Source organism: Anarhichas minor, unplaced genomic scaffold (assembly GCF_050575085.1).
Source record: "Anarhichas minor isolate MPS153535 unplaced genomic scaffold, ASM5057508v1 ptg000051l, whole genome shotgun sequence".
NCBI classification, from domain to species: Eukaryota; Metazoa; Chordata; class Actinopteri; order Perciformes; family Anarhichadidae; genus Anarhichas; species Anarhichas minor.
Window position 1 is genome coordinate 77,039 of NW_027466497.1, and position 18,946 is coordinate 95,984.

Below are 18,946 nucleotides of genomic sequence, written 5' to 3' on the forward strand. Positions count from 1 at the left end.
ATGGGATTAATCAATCGGCGACAGTACATCTATCTGCTAATTAAAAACGGCGCTCATCACAGAACACGTACCTCCATGGAGGCTTTCTCTCAATAAGAGAACACCAATCAAACAAACCTCAGATGTGTAAACTGGCCGGTTTACGGAACGTGTATCAAGAGAGAAATATGAGGCATTAATTAGAAAACTGCACTAAATAAAAGTATGGGTTAGTTAGGGTATCAAATATGACTGTGAGGAATTATATATAGAGATGACTACGTGTTTCTATGTTGAACTGGTTATGACCTTGTAATTCAATACATACGTTTGAAATAACTCATTGTAAAATTAGGATTTCATATTCTCAATCTCATATTGTATTGTTTTTTTTAATCTTACAGACATATATATGAGTTTATGCATGGTATTGCTGCAGCTCACACGGCAGCCAAAATACTGAACATCTCCTAAATATGCTTTACCTCCAAATGTGATTTCATCATGAGAAAGTCTTCAAATGTATTCAGGCATTGTCAAAGTGTGATGTGTCTTAAAAGTCCAGATTTCTGAGTAAAACTTGGTAATCTGGTTCACCATTGTAATGCTCCCCATGCTCTGATTGGATCAATATACTTCCAGTTGATTGTTTAGTCGTTAGGTGGGATTTAATAACTACTGTTGCTGACAGTTGGTTGTACCCCTTTGTCACGACACTAACAAAGACAGACAACGTCACTGAAAAAGAAAATACTTAAAAGCTGTGAAACAATCCCAATGTTTTTAAGCTAAGATTAAATGTTACAGATCAGAAGAAGTGTATGATTTATTTGCATGGTAAATATTGCCCAGTATGGACGGTTTGACAGATGTTGCTTGTCACAGTTTGTTGGTCTCTCTCTTACGGTGAACAGAGCTCGATGCTTTAGTAGACGTTACTTTGATCCTTGATGCAGAGCATCTCTGCTGGCAGCCATTTTCTCTGTCTTGATCTGAAAAACATACGGCAGGCAGAGATTATGAAAATCATGTGACGGGTTGCAGCGGCGAATACTGTGTACCTCACAGGTATGAAACTTATTTTAAATCTATGTTTTGAGCATTAACTAATCCAGGACCTGACGCACAGATGTTAAAAGTAAAGGCTTGTAATTTATAGAATGCATTTATCTGCAGTCACTGATGAATATAAAATGCATTTATCATAAATAAAGATCGCTTATTCCCAATTAAGGATAACACCATATATTGAGTGATAACATTAAAATAGAAGTGATAGTGGCTACTTACAATGTGAGTCTTTTGAACGCGAGATTCCAAACTCTTAACTCAGAACCACTGAGTGTGATAAGTAAATGCTACATTGTGGAGTTATCAGTCAAAAGCCTATTGAATCATACATAATTAAACACACATAAATGGTTAAAACAAGTGTAATTAATGTTGTACATTCAATCATTAATTACATTTCCATTGTTTTCAGAAGAGATGAAAATTACTTCTCAAAAGCTGCAGAAGTCCACTCTTATTACATTTGCAAATTTAACTTGGACATCCATTGATTACATGTTCGCCTCCGATCGTCCCATTTATTCAAGATATGTCTTAAAAGAGGTACATCTTAAATAACCTTGCAGCAATGCAAAATGCATGGACTTTTGCATCATCACAGATCTACTACAAATGTAGTCTGGGTCAGACCTCAATGTGGTAATAAAATCTAAGGGGTACACTGGACCCTTTTGATCGGATCAAGTCCCTACTCTGCAGACTTGCTTGTTCAACACTGATGCTGTGCTGCTCTTTGCTGCCCTCACATGCTGCTTAAAGGAACTTTCTTCTCCTTTGGTGCAATGCATGCACACACGCACACACCTTCTCCAACAGTCTAACGAAGGCCGACTCACCAAAACAGTCCATGGATCAAAGATTGTCTGAGCTAGAAAATGGCTTGTATGTGTCCTTGCTGGGGGCTGATGTTGCCCCTCGTGACTACAAGTGCTGGATGTTCCAGACTCACCCTACCGAGCCTCAAGAGACGAGCAGCTCTCACATAGCACACACATGCATTCACATACACAAGTTTAAAACTGACAACTCTGCTGCGTCTCTCCGTTCCAAATTACATCGTCACATACTGTATAGGCTACTTTTCTGGTTCTCACCTGAGCCGCTGGCTTCCAAAGCGAGATAACCATCCAATAAGGAGCTGAACCCCGTCAGCCCCCCCATGGCAGCATAAGGAACGTCCCTGCCTACAGGCTGACCACGTGCCTCCCTCTCTAGTTTAGTCTGAACCTGACAAAAAACAAAAAGTGATTTTCAAATTGAGCTGAACAAACAGTAGTAATATGGGAAATCTATGTCCAGCATTAGCCAAGGATCTGTGTTTATTGTTTGACTCTACTCACCAGCGTCTGATGGGCAGAGCTGGGCTGACCACACCCACAGGTGTAGGGGCTCTTGAACCCAGAACAGGAACTGCCTGAAAAATGTTATTCTCATCTTGAACATGAACTGTATATGTGACTCCATATGCGTAAGATGCTAGAGTTAATTGCGGTTAGAATGAAACTGCTCTCTTTAAATGTAGTAATTTCATACTCACACTTTTTGCACAAGTGGCCAGTAGCTTCACTGTGATCCTGAGGAAAGTGTTTGCACCTGCAGCGGACAGGATTTGGCCCAATCTGGGGAACATACTGGTAGGCAGAACAATGACACCCTCTGACCTGGCATGGTAGGGCTAGGGGCCGCTCAGAGGGGACCACCTCAAAGTCGGTCTTGTGTTGCTTGTACCTGAACAAAGTTACATTAATCACAAATGTGTTTATGCATGTAAGTCTGTGTGTGTGGTGGCGAGAAGGGGATGACACTTGATTTCATGTGTTATCGAGGATCGCACTACCTATGTGTACAGAAGCACCGTGTCTCAGGACCAATGAGTTTGCAGTCGATGCCTCCTGGAACGCCAAAGCTGACATACAGCCTGTTTTTCACTCGCTGAGGGAGCAACTTCCTCTTGTACGCGTCATATTCCTCTGGAGTGAACAGTTGTCCTCCATCATCATCACCCACAATCCTTGAAAAGACAAAACCACCAATACAAAAAGTAATTCTTATGGGCATATACTAAAAACATACAGTCTAATGTTGGGACAAACCTTTTGTACTCCCAGTAGTCATCGACCGCTTGTAGAGCTGATTTATCGAGACATATTTTCTCCATTGTCAAAAATCCGTAACAGATAGATGTGGGGTTTGTTCGTTTTTGTCTTGCACAGCAGGACACTTCTGTTTACCACGGTGAACCTTATAGTTGCCATGGAAATGTTTGTAGGCGTCCCTTAACGGTCGTAAAGTGAACTGCAAGCACGCAAATACAGTCACAGGGAGAGGACAGAAGGGAAGTTAAACTCAGATCAAGCAAACATTAACATTAGAGAGAGAGCCTTTATAGATCAATAAAATAACAGAGTAAAAATATTAAATATCAAATGCACAATATAATAAAATAGAATAATATTAAATTAACTAAACAGTAGTGCAAAGATTTAACCAAACAACAAACAAACAACAGAGTAACAGTGTTATAGCTTTGTGATTGATTTGGCCAGAGGTGATTTATTGTACAATGTTATTGCAGTACGCAGGAATGTTAGCAGCAGCTAACATTAACATTAGCAGCCATGTAGCTAATACCCTGAGCACGTGTCCACAAACTCTGCAAGCTAAAGTAACGTGAAACAGTTAGCGCTTTGTTTAAAGTAAACCGGATTAACTGCAGTTTAAATGTTTACCTGCACTGAAGCCAACTAATAACGTGAGTACAATTTGTAATGTTTACTTTCGTCTTGGTGTTGAATCGAGAGAGAGAGAGAGAGAGAGAGAGTGAGTGAGCGGGCAGTGTAACTACATTTCCCAGAATGCAATAGTCATGACGCATTCAGTAGACGTTCAGGGGCACCATGACAGTCTGAACAGTTGCACGCTTGGAATTCTAGCTACTGACTTTTCGCTAGGACCTCATCGTCTTCGACACCGTGTAGGGAGAAGCTGAAATGACAGCGAGAGAGGACGGACACCTCAACATGATGCTCGGTAGATAACGGTATAACGGACTGCACGAGATACCCCCCGGCGTGTGCAACGACATTGCAGGTTTGCTAAACAACAAACGGCATTCAGTGTCAGCAACTGATGCTCTTCCTCTGGAGCGCGTGAAGTCCTGCTGCGACCTCAAGGTAGCTGCTCAACAGACAACACTACGGGGGTAAAGTATCTATTTTTGATGGGATTTGCTTAAATTGCAGTCAAGTTTGAGCGTTGCGACTTAACGTGTACGTGGTGCTAACCTCAATGTTGGTGGAGTTGGGAGAATAGCTTCAACTGAGCTTGAGCGGCTGCTAATAATGATGCTAAAATGAATTTTAGGTGTAAAAAAAAAAAAAAAAAAAAAAAAAAAAAAGTCGTGAAACTAAGTATCCAAAAATAGTGCATATTTCACGTGTTGGTCGAGTTTACTTTTCACATGTGTAACTTGACATTGTGTACATATACATGTCCTATCATGCACATTGTTTAAGTATTCATATATATTTAACATTATCGACATTTCAGTTTTTAGTTTATACTACATGCCAGGTGATTAAGTCTGTCTGCCAGCTGTTGAAACACACGTGACAGCTGTGACAATATTTAACCTCGAGATCAGATATTTTGAATGACAATGTGTGCCTTGTCATTGTCAATCCTCTCATTAAGTACACTAACATCCACACAGTCCCCTAAACAAGTGGAACATTCAATGTCTGAGGTCGGTGTGCCTTCCCATGGAACAATGATCATGCCTGGTGAATAACCTGATATGACTGGCTGAATACCAAAAACTCTTCTGGTTGTTGTCAATTGTCTACCCTATTAATAAATAAAGATGGCTGTGATCTGTTGCCTAGCACATGGAAAACACAGCTAATCCGAAAGATTTATTTGCCCCGTTGCTCACCCATATCTGTTGACATAGCACCCTACACAGAAAGCAATAATTCCCCGTGTATCATTTTCTTTTAAATGCACGGTTCGAATGGAATTAATGTGACTGATGATGAAGTTACATATTTGTCAGCCGCAATGTGTTTTGCGTCCTGACCAATTTCAACTGTTACTTTCATCGAGTCTTTACACCATTCTTGGTCTTTCCCTTCTAGTTCTTGCCTGCTGATACACCAGGTCATAGGAAGGGCGTGTGTGTGTGTGTGTGTGTGTGTGTGTGTGTGTGTGTGTGTGTGTGTGTGTGTGTGTGTGTGTGTGTGTGTGTGTGTGTGTGTGTGTGTGTGTGTGTGTGTGTGTGTGTGTGTGTGTAAGTGTAGATAGAAACATGGAAGCATTGCTGAACGGATTCTGTTACGTTTCTTTTCATAATTGATTCCTTCAGTCACTGTCCCATCTCTGGCTTCAACAGGAAGTTACACTACCACACCCAAGAGAGAGAGAGAGAGAGAGAGAGCGCGCGGGGAATACACTCGGTGAAAAAGTTGCGAAAATTGAGAAATAATGGCCCAATTTCCCCTGCATGTGCACAGTGCACTCACAGGCTGCTTGTTGGTCAAATAGCCATTGTGGTGGTGGGATTAGTGAATGAATGCCCTCTGTGCCACTGGTTGTTCCTTTGTCGTCAATCTGAAGCTTGCAAAGTGGGTCCCATGAAATCTAAACTGGTAATCGGGTTTCTGGGCTCAGAGGGCTGAAAAACATTTGTTGATGAGTGGGCTATTGTGCACCCTGACCCAAAGCAGCAAAGACATCCATCTTTAATAATAGCTAAATAATATATATATTTGATGTAGCTGCCAATGAAGATGAGGTGGATTTTGCTCTTCATCCAGCACATGCAGTTTCTTTGTCTGTTGGAAGAAAAAACCCACAATGCTCAACAGAACTTTGAAGAAGTTACAGAAGGGCTTGAGAAATTACCCATCAAGTGTTTTTTTGTTAATGAGTTTCTTTTATCAATTCATGACATTGCTAACATTTAAGCGTCATGCAAGAAATGGCGAAAAGATGACAAAACAAATGTCTCTGTGTTTCTCTCTCTTTTGGTTAGTCATATCTCTCTTTATTTCTCTTTGTATGCTTCTCCAACATAGTCAACGATGCCGGCGGACCCCCTGCCTGAACGCCCAGTCTGCATCGGTGATTTGACGTTAGACATCTTGCAGCCAAAGCACCTTTTCCAAAACCCCTGACTGCCGGTCCGCTTCCTTCTGGTTCCACTTCCTGGCCTGAAGACTTTTTCTCACCTCCTCTTAGGAGGGGCAGGATACCTTAAGTGGTTAGAGAAACTTTTACTGCTTAATGGGTATAATGCAAGCATGTGTCCCGCTGGAGCTCCCTTGAGTGAGGCACCACATCCCCAGCAGCTTTAGGAATGCTTCGCACTGGACTCTGACCTCTCTGTAGATACGGACCACATTAAAGAGAATCTCCCTGCCAGAATCAAGTAATTATCACTCTACTTATCAATTTATTGGCATATCCACACCCAAAGAAAAGACCTTCAGCCTAAGACCGGGCCTCTGCAGCGCCCCTCCCCTTTCGCCAGCCCAGTACCATGCTGGGCGCACTCCTGCGAAGGAACATGTCCCAGAAGCTGAGTGTGCTGCTGGTGGTATTTGGCCTGGCGTGGGGACTCATGCTGCTGCGGTACACTATGCAGCAGCCTCGCCATCAGAGCAGCGCCGAGCTACGGGAGCAGATCCTGGAGCTCAGCCGGCGATACGTCAAGGTCCTGACGGAGGAGAACCAGAATGCACCGGGTGCGCTGCAGGGAACCTCCATGGCCGGCTCTGGTAAGGATTCAGGAGGATGTTAGAAATGCTGTGCCATAAATGGATTTTTTTTTTATTATTACTGCTCTTTCATCCAATCACTTGCTTACTCCTGAAACATTTGGGTTTCATTGATTCATTTTCTTCCTTGTGTTTGTTTTCCCTCATTTCCTTCGCCTCTCTCTCTCTCACACACACACACACACACACACACACACACACACACAGCTGATCTGAAGAGGACTATCGCTGTGCTGCTGGATGACATTCTGACTCGACTGGTCAAACTGGAGGGGAAAATCGAGTTGGCGGTCAATGCCTCCTCCACGAATACCTCCCACACAGCAGGGGGCGTCCTTGCCTCTGCTGCTGCTGCCCTGCAGAAACCCTCAAAGCAGGACACACCTGGCAGTCACCCGGGAACATCCCGCCTCCACCCACACATCCCCAACAGGCCTCGGCCACATAAACGAGCATAGTCTTAATAGATGTATACATTTTGTTTTGAGCACATTACACTTTCCCAGCATTTATCACTGATGTTAGCACATCAGACAAATTAAAAGCAATAGGGAGACATGTAGACATCCAGAAACTTTAAATTTGGGATACTTCTCAGAAAATGTTCAGCCAGCTCAGAAGGAAGGAGGACTTCTCTATGCTGATATTTATTTATTTTTTACCAAGACTGTCTAGCACATTTCTTTTTTTATATTTTCATTGCTGATTTTGTTTGGCTTAGATTTAATGCCATATTTGAATTTTCTGACTTTTTAAGCAAATGCAGAGAGGTGTAAATACTCTTACGCTTTATGATAATAAAAATGGCTTGAAATGTTCACCCATCTACATCGGAAACTATTATACAACACTGCTTCAATATATCAGAATGCTGAACTAAACAGTACACTCATGATAGGTAGGGCAACTGTTTTTGTTTTGTCAATGTTTAGTTTGGTGCAATTGCTAATTACTGTATGAAGACGATTCTACTTTGAGCTTACACATAGTCTTAAGAATACTTAAATAGTATAGTTTGTCTGTGAGAGATAATCCAAAGAATGTTATTTGCACTCCATCTGCAGGCAGTGTAATTGTTTATTTACAGTTGCTGCAAAGCAGTTTGAGGTTTATGCAGAATATGATTGGATGATGCCCATTTGCCACTGTAAACATGAGTGTGTGTACTATGTGTCAGTTGAAATCCAACGGTTCCCTTGCCGAGTGTTGATAAATGATTTAACTAGGTGTGTAGCACATTGAATGTACTTTGTAGTCAGTCTTAAGCCCGTCAGTGCTGTTAGGATGACTGACATACTGCTTAAACATGTTCAGGGTTCATGTTGCACTGTGACTCTTTAGAGATTTTCTAAAAATACTGAGCCGTTCCAACTTTGACTTGAGGGGTATTTTAGGAGGGTGGATGTCAGGCTCTGGAATATTAATTCTTTTAGCCTTTCTGCTGGTTCTGAGTATGGTTTCCATTATACTGAGAAACTCTGGCACCTGCCCAGAGGAGGAAGATCTTTAGTTTGCACATCGTGCCGCTCATTAACGTGATGACTTTGTGCGACAAGAAAGATGAGCAATACTTTCATCGACACTACTTTGGGATTGTATGAGACGAAGTCAATGTGGGTGGCAAAACATGAGGGGAAAATGATTCAAAATGTTGCTTACACATTACAGACCTAAATATACACGAAGGCCTCGACTGAATTATCAAACTGGTTTGACTGTGTCTGCATTAAGTAATGCCATAAATGTACTTTGCTTCTGAATGCTAAAGTAGAAAAGTTGGTGAGCCAGACAGCTGCTGTGAGATAGCTTTACTAATAAATTGACCATATGGAAAATAGAATCAATCCTCATTTAAATCCTTTAATTTGATTGACATTGGAAAAATGGGCCTTTTTTTTCAGGAGATCATGTAAAACACAAGACAATCCAAATGTTTAGCCGGTTGTTCCCAAAGAGAGCGTTCTCTACGAGGGGTGTGTGTGTATATAAGTAAATATATGACGTGTTTTCGTTCATTAGCTTTTACTGAACACACTGCAAAACCCTAAGAGACATTATATATTTATTCAAGGCACTTACTGCTATTTTCTACTCCTACTCCACTACATTTACTGAACAGTTGTCAAGTAAAGTAGGCTAACTATAGTTATCAATTCAATCAATATAATGTATTAAATATGATCCAGTGTATTAAACTAACTCAACCAGCATCAACATGTACATGCTTAGTGAATACATTTTCATTAACCATATTAGTTATTATATAATATGTAGTTTAAGCGTCGGAGATTTTGAATAATGAGACGTTTCCACTGAAGAACAGTGTAAAGGGCCGTGTGAGACGACACGGAAGTGACGTCAGATTCTGCAGCACATAAACATACCACCAACCTCACGCGCCCGCCATCTTCTAGCTAATAAGCGGACATTGTGTTGAACCTCAAGTGCGGGTTTATTTTCTACCAAAAAAAACATACTCTGTTGTGTTTGCTATACTGAACAATGAGTGACATTGAGGAGGGACACTATAAAGGACGGGTGAGTTGTTGCATCGAAAGATATCAAATATATCTTCTCCTTTCTTCAAATTCCTTCCGTGTGGCTGTCGATTAACTTGAGGCCAACTGATAAAGCGCGAGCTAACGTGATAGCTAACGCGATAGCTTACCGTTGTCGTTACACGCTTTTGTCCGCTAACATTACCCGTGTTAAGATAGGCGCAGAGGTGTTCTGGTGTTGCGTCAAGTCTTTGGCGAAAGTAACGCACGTTTTACACGAACGGTTCTTGTCTACTAGCAATACCGAACCAGCCTCTAGCTAGCATGCTAGTTACTGTTAGCTTAAGAGCCACCGTGGTGTAGATCCATGTGTGCACGTTAGACCTTTTGCTAATTGTCCTGTTGTGCGTTGCCAGTAGAATGCATCGCTCCTAAATCATAATGCTTATGAAATTATACACGAGATATCTGTGACGTTTGTTTTGCCTGAATCTAACAATCGGTTAAATGAGAGGTAACTTAAGTCCAAAGCATCTCTTCCTTCTATCCTTTCACGCTTTTTTTTTTATCAAATTGAAAAAATGCTACAATATACATCTAAGATCTTAACTTTATAACCTTAAATTGTTGTAACTTTGCTCATTTTCTTAATTTCTGGACTATTAAAAACTTAATGTGGCAACAATGTAATTGTACTGCATTCAGTGTTCCTTTTCATATCATTTAAAACATATTCTCCTTTTCTTAAACCTATGATCTTAATTTTATTGAATGTTCTTTTTTCATTAAGGTAATTGATCGTGAAGGATTTGAAGAGTTTTATCCAAGAATGATGAAGAAAATGTTCAAGATAAAAGAAGGCTAATGAGAACATGTACAGAGCAGAACATAGAAGTGGAAAGGGAGGAAAATGTGACGGAAGAATGGTGTCAGATAGAAGCGCTTGCAGTATAATGGCTAAAATGAAAACTGGTTTCAGTTTTGGGTGAAGAGAAGGAAAAACAGACCTGGAATCAGAAAATGAGAAAACTGAAAAAAGAAGAACGAAGAAGGATAGAAATCCTGAGAAAAGGGAGTAGCGTGTAAAGAATCTGGAAGAATGAATGTGTCCGTAGGTTAAGTAAATATACTGTTTACTATGCTCCCTTTCTGTAACATGGAAATGCATGTTTTATTTCCCCCTTGATGGTCCAGGTGGATATTGAAATAGACCTTATCTGTATATTTGATATATATGGTTAATAGTAGGCCTCATTGTAAACCAAAATTGATTTATTGGACTTATAAGATTACTAACCCCTTCTTCCACAGTACATAAATCTATACATTTTAGACAGGTGTACTGTATGTGTCCAACATACTCAACCACATCTCACTACTCTTGTTATTTTCAGTGTGTAGTTATGCGTGTATGTGTCCATGAGAGAGTTGTTAACGTGCTGCTGTGGCAATAGGGGTCGCGTTCCCCGTCTAAATCGGATCGGGGGAGTCCAGCTCGGGTGAAGTCGGAGAGCAGGTCCGGCTCCCCGAGCCCAGCCCGGGTCGCCAAGCGCTCCGCGTCCAGATCCCGCTCACATTCAAGATCCGGGTATGTTGTTGACCTTTTTACGATGGCACATGTGGTACTGTGATCACATCATATTGTAATGTTCATTAGGGGCTGAAATATGGCAATGTTGCCCGTTTGTCCCCAACAATTATTTCTGACATTGGCCTTTTCTTCCTGTGCCGCATTTCCAGGTCTCGTTCCAGGCGGCCGTCAAACCGCCGCTATAGCCGCTCGCGCTCTCGGTCCTATTCCCAGCGGAGGAAGTCCCGCTCACGCTCCTACAGCCCCGAGTACCGCCGCAAGAAGAGCCAGAGTGCTGGCAGCAGGGTGAGTGAGGTCTGAAGGTGGGGCTGGACAGGAGGCTGTGGAGGGAGAACCAGAGAGCACTTAGTGTACGCTCACACACATTTACAAGTGTGTGTGTGTGTGTATCCAGATCTTTGGTGGAGATTGGCTGATTGCACATCTTAGCCTGTAAACATTAAGTATGGTACGGTATGACCTTTTCCTAAATAGAATGAATGCAAAATTAGTCTCACTCAAAAGGTTTTGGGAAGATACTCTTTTATAAGGAAGGTAAATCTGCTGCTGTATGCTTTAACGATCACCGGGCTAATCTCCTCAAAACGTTCTTTTCCTTCTAGTATGTCATTGTGTTAGTTCTTTGTTTTAGACAAATCACAGTGGTTATAGCAAACAAAATTACTTAAATGTTGTTAAGTCATTATCCATCTGGCTTTGAGTTGATTATTGAAGGATTATATGGTTTACATTTCTCATTCTTTCATTTGTGTGGAAATGTGACTTGTGGTTAATGCTGCAGGAAACCACACATGTAATAACCCGTTTAATTAACCTTCCATTCCTTTCATTATGTCAACAGAGCCATGACTTCACAAAAGAACCAAGCAATCATGGCGGCGGAGATCCTGATGTGAGGGTATTTGAACCGTCTGACATATTTTGGACAAAACCATTATAATGTTTGTGTGTGGGTCAACGGTAGGGGTCAAAAATAACTTTGATTTTTATTTTATTTTAATAGTATTTATGTTTATTTTATTGCATAAATATAGTGTGTAAATAAACCATAAAATCAACTCTTAACCGTTATGTTGACCCTTGCAGGCGAACCCTGACCCCAGCATGTGTTTGGGGGTGTTTGGCCTGAGCCTGTACACCACAGAGCGGGACCTGAGGGAGGTGTTCTCTCGCTACGGTCCTCTGGCCGGGGTCAATGTGGTGTACGACCAGCGCACCGGTCGCTCCCGCGGCTTTGCGTTTGTTTACTTCGAGAGAATTGATGATTCCAAAGAGGTGAGTGTTTGTGGTTTTGCTTATTGGTAAAATGCCTAATGCCTTGTTTTATGTCTAGTAATGTGTTTAATCACATTCATTTGGTGTTTTATAGTGTAAAATATTCCTTAATTAGATTTAATGAAAAGTGTCATGGCATGTTTTAAACTGTTCTGCATCCATATATGGTCAACTGCATATTGTTTGGGACTTTGTTTTCATAGTATTTGTACATGCAGCTTCAATGGTCCTCTACTTCGGATCTCATTTATTGATTTACGGTGTGATTGCATAAGTAAGCCACTAGGTGTCTGCCTTGCCATAAATTCTCTCACCTTGCTGTCATGTGACTCATATCGAATGGCTTACAGTGTGTACTGTAGGTGGGCCTTTGTGAAGTAAGTATCAAAAAGCAAAAGTCTGATAACATCTTTGTCGTCTCCTCCCTTTTGTATTTCTTAGGCAATGGAGCGAGCCAATGGCATGGAGCTGGACGGGAGGCGCATCAGAGTGGATTATTCCATTACTAAACGCGCTCACACCCCCACACCAGGAATCTACATGGGCCGACCAACTCAGTAAGATCAACACTGTCCACATATCGGTTTCCTTTACTTCTTGTGCGGAATTCAATATTTATCTCGTGGTTGAAATCCCGAAGAAGCATAAATGCACATTTGAGCCATCAAATAAACTGGGATGATCAGATCGCACTCATGTCATTTTTGTATCTAATGTAGGTTTTTTTTTTTGGTTTTGTTTTCAACAGCAATGGCAGTGGTGGTGGTGGAGGAGGCGGCGGTGGTGGTGGAGGCGGTGGAGGCAGTGGTGGCGGCGGCGGCAGCAGCAGCGGTGGTGGTGGCAGCGGCGGCGGTGGTGGAGGTGGCGGTGGAAGCAGCAGCCGGAGGGGGAGAGACTCTCATTATGACCGTGGCTACGAGCGCTACGACAGATATGACGAGTATGACTACAGGTACAGGTGAGCCATAATTTGTGAGTAGAATGTCAATGTTACGTTGTTTTTACGAGTAAATGTTTTCAATGTTCCTCGTCTCTTCTGCAGCCGCAGACGCTCTCCATCACCGTACTACAGTCGCTACAGGTCTCGCTCACGGTCTCGCTCCTACAGCCCACGTACGTATTAAGAGAATGCAAACAGAAAGCTTGCCTAACTGCATCCACGCTGCCGTTAGTATGCATATTCAAACGGATGTATGCATCTGGATCACTGGTGAAAGCAGATTGACTTTATTAGTAATCTATTCTGACTAATTCATTTTTTTTTTTTTTTTTTTGCAGGGCGATACTAAGTTCCTCCTTTCAACGCTCGGCTTCCCTCCAATAATTGATGGTGTGTGTGTGACTCGTCAAGGTGTTTCTGAGGGGAACATTTTGAATTGGCATGTCTCTATCAACAGAACTCTAAAGTTCGAGATGGTTCTTGTTGACATGCAATAGGTGTCTTCATTTTTAGACGTTTTGATGCATCCATGTTGAGTGTGAGCGACGAACTCTTTCTTCATTCTTCGACTTGCATCCTTCCTTCCCACTTCCCTTTCTGCAGCAATGCCGCCTCTTTTAGCGTGGCCCGTGTCATGGGTGGGGGACGTAAACTGGGTTTTTTTGTAAATAATGGGGACAGTCAACTTGTTTTAAGTAAATGGAACAATCATCTCTGAATGTTCAGATCACAGATTGATCTCAATGTTACCGAGCACGGGTCGAGTTTACTGGTAAGCTGCAGGTAATTCAGGCGTTACAATGGAGCGCTATCAGTGGTTCTTTGCTCACATTCATTATTTTTTTTAGTCAAGGAAGTCATCATTTGAGTTTCTCTAGTTTTTATTCTCATGTACTACCGTTTTTTTTTTTATTGTTGTTTCTTTGTATGGAAATACATATATATGAAAACTCCAAAATTGAATGTGTTTTTGTGATTAATGTGCATTAAATTGATGTTGAGCTTTTGTTGTATAGGTGGGAGGTGGTGCTTTAAGTTGAGTGGGTGAGGTGGGAAAATGAGCTGGGAGAGTTTCACAGAACAAGACCAGTGCCAAGACGATGCGCATGATAAGTTTATGTTCGCACAAATTTAAAGTTGCTGATCTGGAGCCACTTTTTGAAACTACAAAAGTTGAGTTTTCTCTCATTCAGGCTACACCACTGAACACATACAAAGGGCCGATACCAAGCTTTTATTGGGTGGCTTTCGTTACATGAGATACAAAGTTCACCTGTAAGAAACCGGCTATTATTCCCAGTATTCTTTAACTGTACATAGTTTGTATAAAAGCATTTTTCAGTACATGTTAACTGTAACAAAAAGAGCTTAGGCTTTGCTCAAATGTCACTGTTCTGTACTTCTCATTAACAATGGCCGTACTAGAACACGTCCTTTCTTTAAGTAGCCCAATGTATGCTACAGAATGCAGCAGGTTGTTCAATATAAGACAATGTTCCCTGTCACATTTCCCTGCATTAAACAAAACCTTAATAAACTCATGATCAGTTTTTGTCCCAAATAGACATACAAAACATACCTTGATGCTTATTGGATAATCACAAAGGTAAACCTGAATGGAGGGTTCTTTATCTCTACACCTATAAAGAGGCACTTTATTCAAATGAGGTTAATAGTCACTGCTGACATGTCATGGGGCCCTTCAGAGTTATGTGTTCATTCACACAAACTCAAAGATAATTCTCAAGGGTCCAAGGTAACGACTCGCTGGAAGGAAGGGTCAAAGTACGAGATTCAACACTGAAAGCTGTTAATCGTATACATTGTGCTCATTTTAACCTTCATGTTACGTGGACTTCTATCAATGGAATTCCTTCAGAAACATTTGTTGTAAAAATTAAGCTTAAAAAAAAGTCCACTAATTCACAGTCTGGATGTGTTTTTTTGCTGTAGAGAAGAGGGTGCAGATTGAAGAAAATGCACTTTATCTTATGATTATCATGTGATGTATGAATTTTTCTTCATAAGGGAACAGCTTCATATTTTTGGCATTGCATGTAACATCTCACCTATAGCACTCAAAAATTCAGATACATTAGTTTCTAGTTCAGAGAAAATAGCCCACCCCTACCTCACAGAAAAACCAAAGATGAGCCAATTCATTGTTGCACTCTGGGGAGGGACATGCAGTGCATTTTAATTCTATATTGAATATACAACTTCCATCTTTCCTCCATCAACTTTACCACATAGTTATTCTGTAGAGGTCAATGCTTTATAATAGAGAGCCAAAGATCTACTCCAGGTGCAACCTGTAGCTTTAAGTACATGTACTTCTGAAGATAACACTGGGAGCACACACTCCAAACGTACAGGACAATGTCTGAAGGTTAATAGGCAACATATGCTCATGTATTCTGTAGGGTTTGAACACAGGCTGACTGGTGGGGGGTGTAGGCTTGAATTCCCCATGCATGTTCATGTCGGAGCAGTAAACACGAGGCTCCACTTAACAGAAACATTAACAGCACATGATTATCTTATCAGAGTTCTGATGGTATAGATGTTCAAAAGATATATCACCTGAGCTTGTTAATCATTTTACTTTGGGATAATCTAAAGTTCTTGGTCTTAAAGGAAGATGTTTTCTGTAAAATTATATTTTTTAAGGTTCAAAATGCATTTAAGTTCATATCTTAGTGTCCAAATTTAACAAACTGTTCTTTACTGAGCCAGAAATGGGTTTTTATTGGGGGTTTTTTCAACTGTAGGCTAGTTTGTATCAACATAATAAAATATGTATCAATTTAAAAACAGTTTCAAACTTGTGATCAATATTTTTCACACAATGTACCTCTCTGATTTTTAATACAAGTACAAATCCAGACAGCAGAAGAGTGATTGACTTTGCCACAGCATTTTATATCCAAATCAAATAATGAGTGGACTATTTTACTGAAATTAATTTGTTCAGTTGATGGATGATTACCTCCAACCTAAAGCTAAACCTAAATTCACATGCAGTAAATAAAAGCTATATTTTAAACAATTTGCAGAAAGCTTTACTCTTGAGAGAATATACTGTGTAGTTCATTGCAGATTCAACAAATCATGCCCCTCATTTTGCAATAAACACGATCTAATGTAAACTTACAAGCGTGAAAACTGGGAGCACAACAATCCATGTTTCCTCTGCTTTTACAAAACAAGATATTGAAGAAATGTATTGCTTTTGAGTTGTTTCAAGTGCAGTTTTCTCACCACAAATCATATGGCAACTAATCAATCAAGGTGATGAAACGAGCAAACAACAGCAGCCAGAAAGAAATAATTAATTTAAGAGAGAGACAATGTGTGACCAAGTCAGCAAATATTCATGTGACTCTGCGTGGAAACAGTTACTTGACTAACATGTGGTATTAATATGATCACGTGCTCTACAGCAATTAAAAACATGTCCTCTCAAGATCACAAAAATGGCAAAAACCAACAGATGTTTATTAGAAAAATAATTGTTTTGTTAAAATACTGACAAATACAAATTACAAGCTATTTCTTAAACACACTATGCAGAGTGTGAAATGCAGCATGTGCAGAATTGAATCAAACAACTTGCAATTAAATACACATTTCATTACAGACAGTTGTGAAACAAAACAATAGTATGACGATATGTGTGGCTGCTATTAATAGCTTTTAAGAGTTGTTTTGAACAAAACAACAGCAAATATTTCCTTTAAAAATATCCTCACATTTAAATAATCTTTTCTGTAACTGTAGATCTAGGTCAAGTAAACTTTCTCAAACTAATTCCCAGGATTTGGCTTTTGTTTTGAAAAATGAATAAAGTACGTGACGAGAAAACGAGAAAAAGACTGCAGTTTCTTTTGTTTCAAATAACAAATAACAAAGATATCAACTTGAAATATATTTGTCCTTTTGATATTTCACCTGGTAGTTTTAACTCGTTATTTTGTCCTGCTGTTAAAAAGAAAGACATCTTCTTTGGCATTGAGGGGGAACACACCGCCATTTTCTAATGAGATGGAGGGTGTCATCACACAGGAGAATCTGTGGAGAAAACCATTTTTAAGTGTTGGAGGCTGCATGAAACTCCTTGATGTAAATAGAAAACATATGTCTGGACTGTTTAAAAAAAAAAAAGAAGAAGAAAGAATGGCGTTAACATCCATAGGGACATCGTTTCCATCACTTAATGTTACTGTAAGGCTCTGGATTCTCCTCAACATGGCGTTCACACCACTGTTGTTCCCTGACTCTGTCCGGAGCGGCCAGTCTGTAGTTTAATGCTTACAACTCAAGTGGAAAGAATACATTGTGAGAGAATACAATCGCCTCGCAATAAATACGAAATAAAGCAATCTCACCGGAAAACCGAATCCCTTGATTGAGTGTAGCCTAAAGGGGGTCGTGCGCTTGGCGACTACCTCTTGGACTGAGGCCAGCGGCTCAAAGTTGGGCTATAAACTGCGTTTTACTTAAACAATCTTCTCTCCTCTCTAGAAATATCCCAGACTATGTTTAACCAGATCGATTTTGTCAGTTCTTTTTTTTTTTTGGTTGCTCCCCCTGTGCTGACATTCACCGCAGAAATCTTCCCACATAGGATGCAGTCTAGTCTGAAACTTTATGTCCGTTCGCCCCTATGGAATTTGACCATAGCGAGGAGTCCTGAGACTGGGGGCGGGGAGACTTTCTGTACATTCCTCAGCGATACATTCATTACTCCTCCTGCAGAGCCTGCAGCCACACACACACACACACACACACACACACACACTAACACACTCACTCACGGACAGGCTGCAGCCATGCATCAGCTCATTTGAACCGACACAGTCAGGCGAGCACTCACATGACTGCTGTCTCTATATATGTATACCATCCACACGGTGCTGTGCAGCAGGCAGGGAGTACCAACTGCTTTCCGTTTCGTTATTTCATTTCCAGTGGAAATCATAAAAACCGAATATTCTAGATTATAAAAAATTGTACGCGCCTAACTAGGCCGACGGAAAGCCTCCATGTTTAATACATTCTTTATATTCGTCCATACAGAAAGAATGGGCCTATATGGATCCAACCACTGAGTTAAAAGTTATTTAAAAACTTTTCGGGAGTTAAAACAAATTATACAATGATTACAAGTCTGCATAAGGTGCACTAAAGCGGAAGTTTAAACGCTCTCTTTTATTCCCTTTTATTTTAGCTTATTTAAATGAGTGGTCCACGGATGTAAACACAACCTAAACTTCGTGAAAAGTTGAGAGGAGTTCTAAAAAAAAGTGCCGCAGATATGGCCACTTGCTTGCGTTTCGTTACATCTTCATGGCTTGTGACAAAAAAAACCAGCAGAGGAAACACGGGGAGAAAATGCATAATTGCCGCGCTGATTCATATAGAATAGTCGAGCCGAGGAGCCAATGAATGGACGCGTTGAGGCCGTGCCAGCAGCAGTATAACGGAGCGGGGCTGCAGCCCTCTGATTGGACAGCCTCCCCGACCAATCAGAGGGCTTTGTGTTTGTTCAGCAAGCAGAGGAGTAAACCCACTGAGACAACCATGGCCCCAGCCTGAGCTAGTGGCTGAAGGGCCCACTAAACCAACAGTCCCTTTGTAACCTGCTTCACACGAGCATGCACACCTAGGCCCACTCGTTAGCAAACTGCAGGGACACAGTAGGCTGCTATCGTTTCAGCTCAAAGCACAGCTCTTTGCACTGGCAATGCTGCAGTGGAGGTTACACACTCCTTATCTTATTTTTCCTCCTCATTTTTTTTCTTCTCAAAATCCA

The 18,946-nt window shown here is 40.9% G+C and overlaps 3 protein-coding genes across 7 annotated transcripts; 2 read left to right on the plus strand and 1 right to left on the minus strand.

Moving 5' to 3' along the window:
- Positions 1 to 356: 356 nt before the first annotated feature.
- fam221a (family with sequence similarity 221 member A) lies at positions 357 to 3,837 on the minus strand. The gene is made up of 7 exons (XM_076075348.1): positions 3,780 to 3,837; positions 3,144 to 3,345; positions 2,888 to 3,061; positions 2,588 to 2,778; positions 2,391 to 2,464; positions 2,145 to 2,277; positions 357 to 971 (listed from the first exon to the last, which is right to left on the minus strand). The coding sequence occupies exons 2-7, from the start codon at positions 3,206 to 3,208 to the stop codon at positions 859 to 861; spliced, it is 750 nt and encodes a 249-aa protein (XP_075931463.1). The 5' UTR covers positions 3,209 to 3,345; positions 3,780 to 3,837; the 3' UTR covers positions 357 to 858.
- A 76-nt stretch (positions 3,838 to 3,913) lies between these two features.
- ccdc126 (coiled-coil domain containing 126) lies at positions 3,914 to 8,667 on the plus strand. The gene is made up of 3 exons (XM_076075350.1): positions 3,914 to 4,252; positions 6,126 to 6,827; positions 7,035 to 8,667. The coding sequence occupies exons 2-3, from the start codon at positions 6,590 to 6,592 to the stop codon at positions 7,283 to 7,285; spliced, it is 489 nt and encodes a 162-aa protein (XP_075931465.1). The 5' UTR covers positions 3,914 to 4,252; positions 6,126 to 6,589; the 3' UTR covers positions 7,286 to 8,667.
- Positions 8,668 to 9,204: 537 nt separating this feature from the next.
- tra2a (transformer 2 alpha homolog) lies at positions 9,205 to 14,668 on the plus strand. 5 transcript variants are annotated; one of them, XM_076075347.1, is made up of 10 exons: positions 9,208 to 9,365; positions 10,116 to 10,436; positions 10,780 to 10,913; positions 11,066 to 11,201; positions 11,758 to 11,814; positions 12,003 to 12,191; positions 12,633 to 12,748; positions 12,940 to 13,149; positions 13,234 to 13,304; positions 13,470 to 14,668. In XM_076075347.1, exons 2-10 carry the CDS (start codon positions 10,425 to 10,427, stop codon positions 13,478 to 13,480), a joined length of 936 nt encoding a protein of 311 aa, XP_075931462.1. In that variant the 5' UTR covers positions 9,208 to 9,365; positions 10,116 to 10,424; the 3' UTR covers positions 13,481 to 14,668. The 5 variants fall into 5 exon arrangements, with proteins under 5 accessions (XP_075931461.1, XP_075931460.1, XP_075931459.1 ...); XM_076075346.1 differs by lacking the exon at positions 10,116 to 10,436 and having other exon boundaries at positions 9,205 to 9,365; positions 12,940 to 13,143; XM_076075345.1 differs by lacking the exon at positions 10,116 to 10,436 and having other exon boundaries at positions 9,205 to 9,365; positions 11,758 to 11,808.
- Positions 14,669 to 18,946: the final 4,278 nt, after the last annotated feature.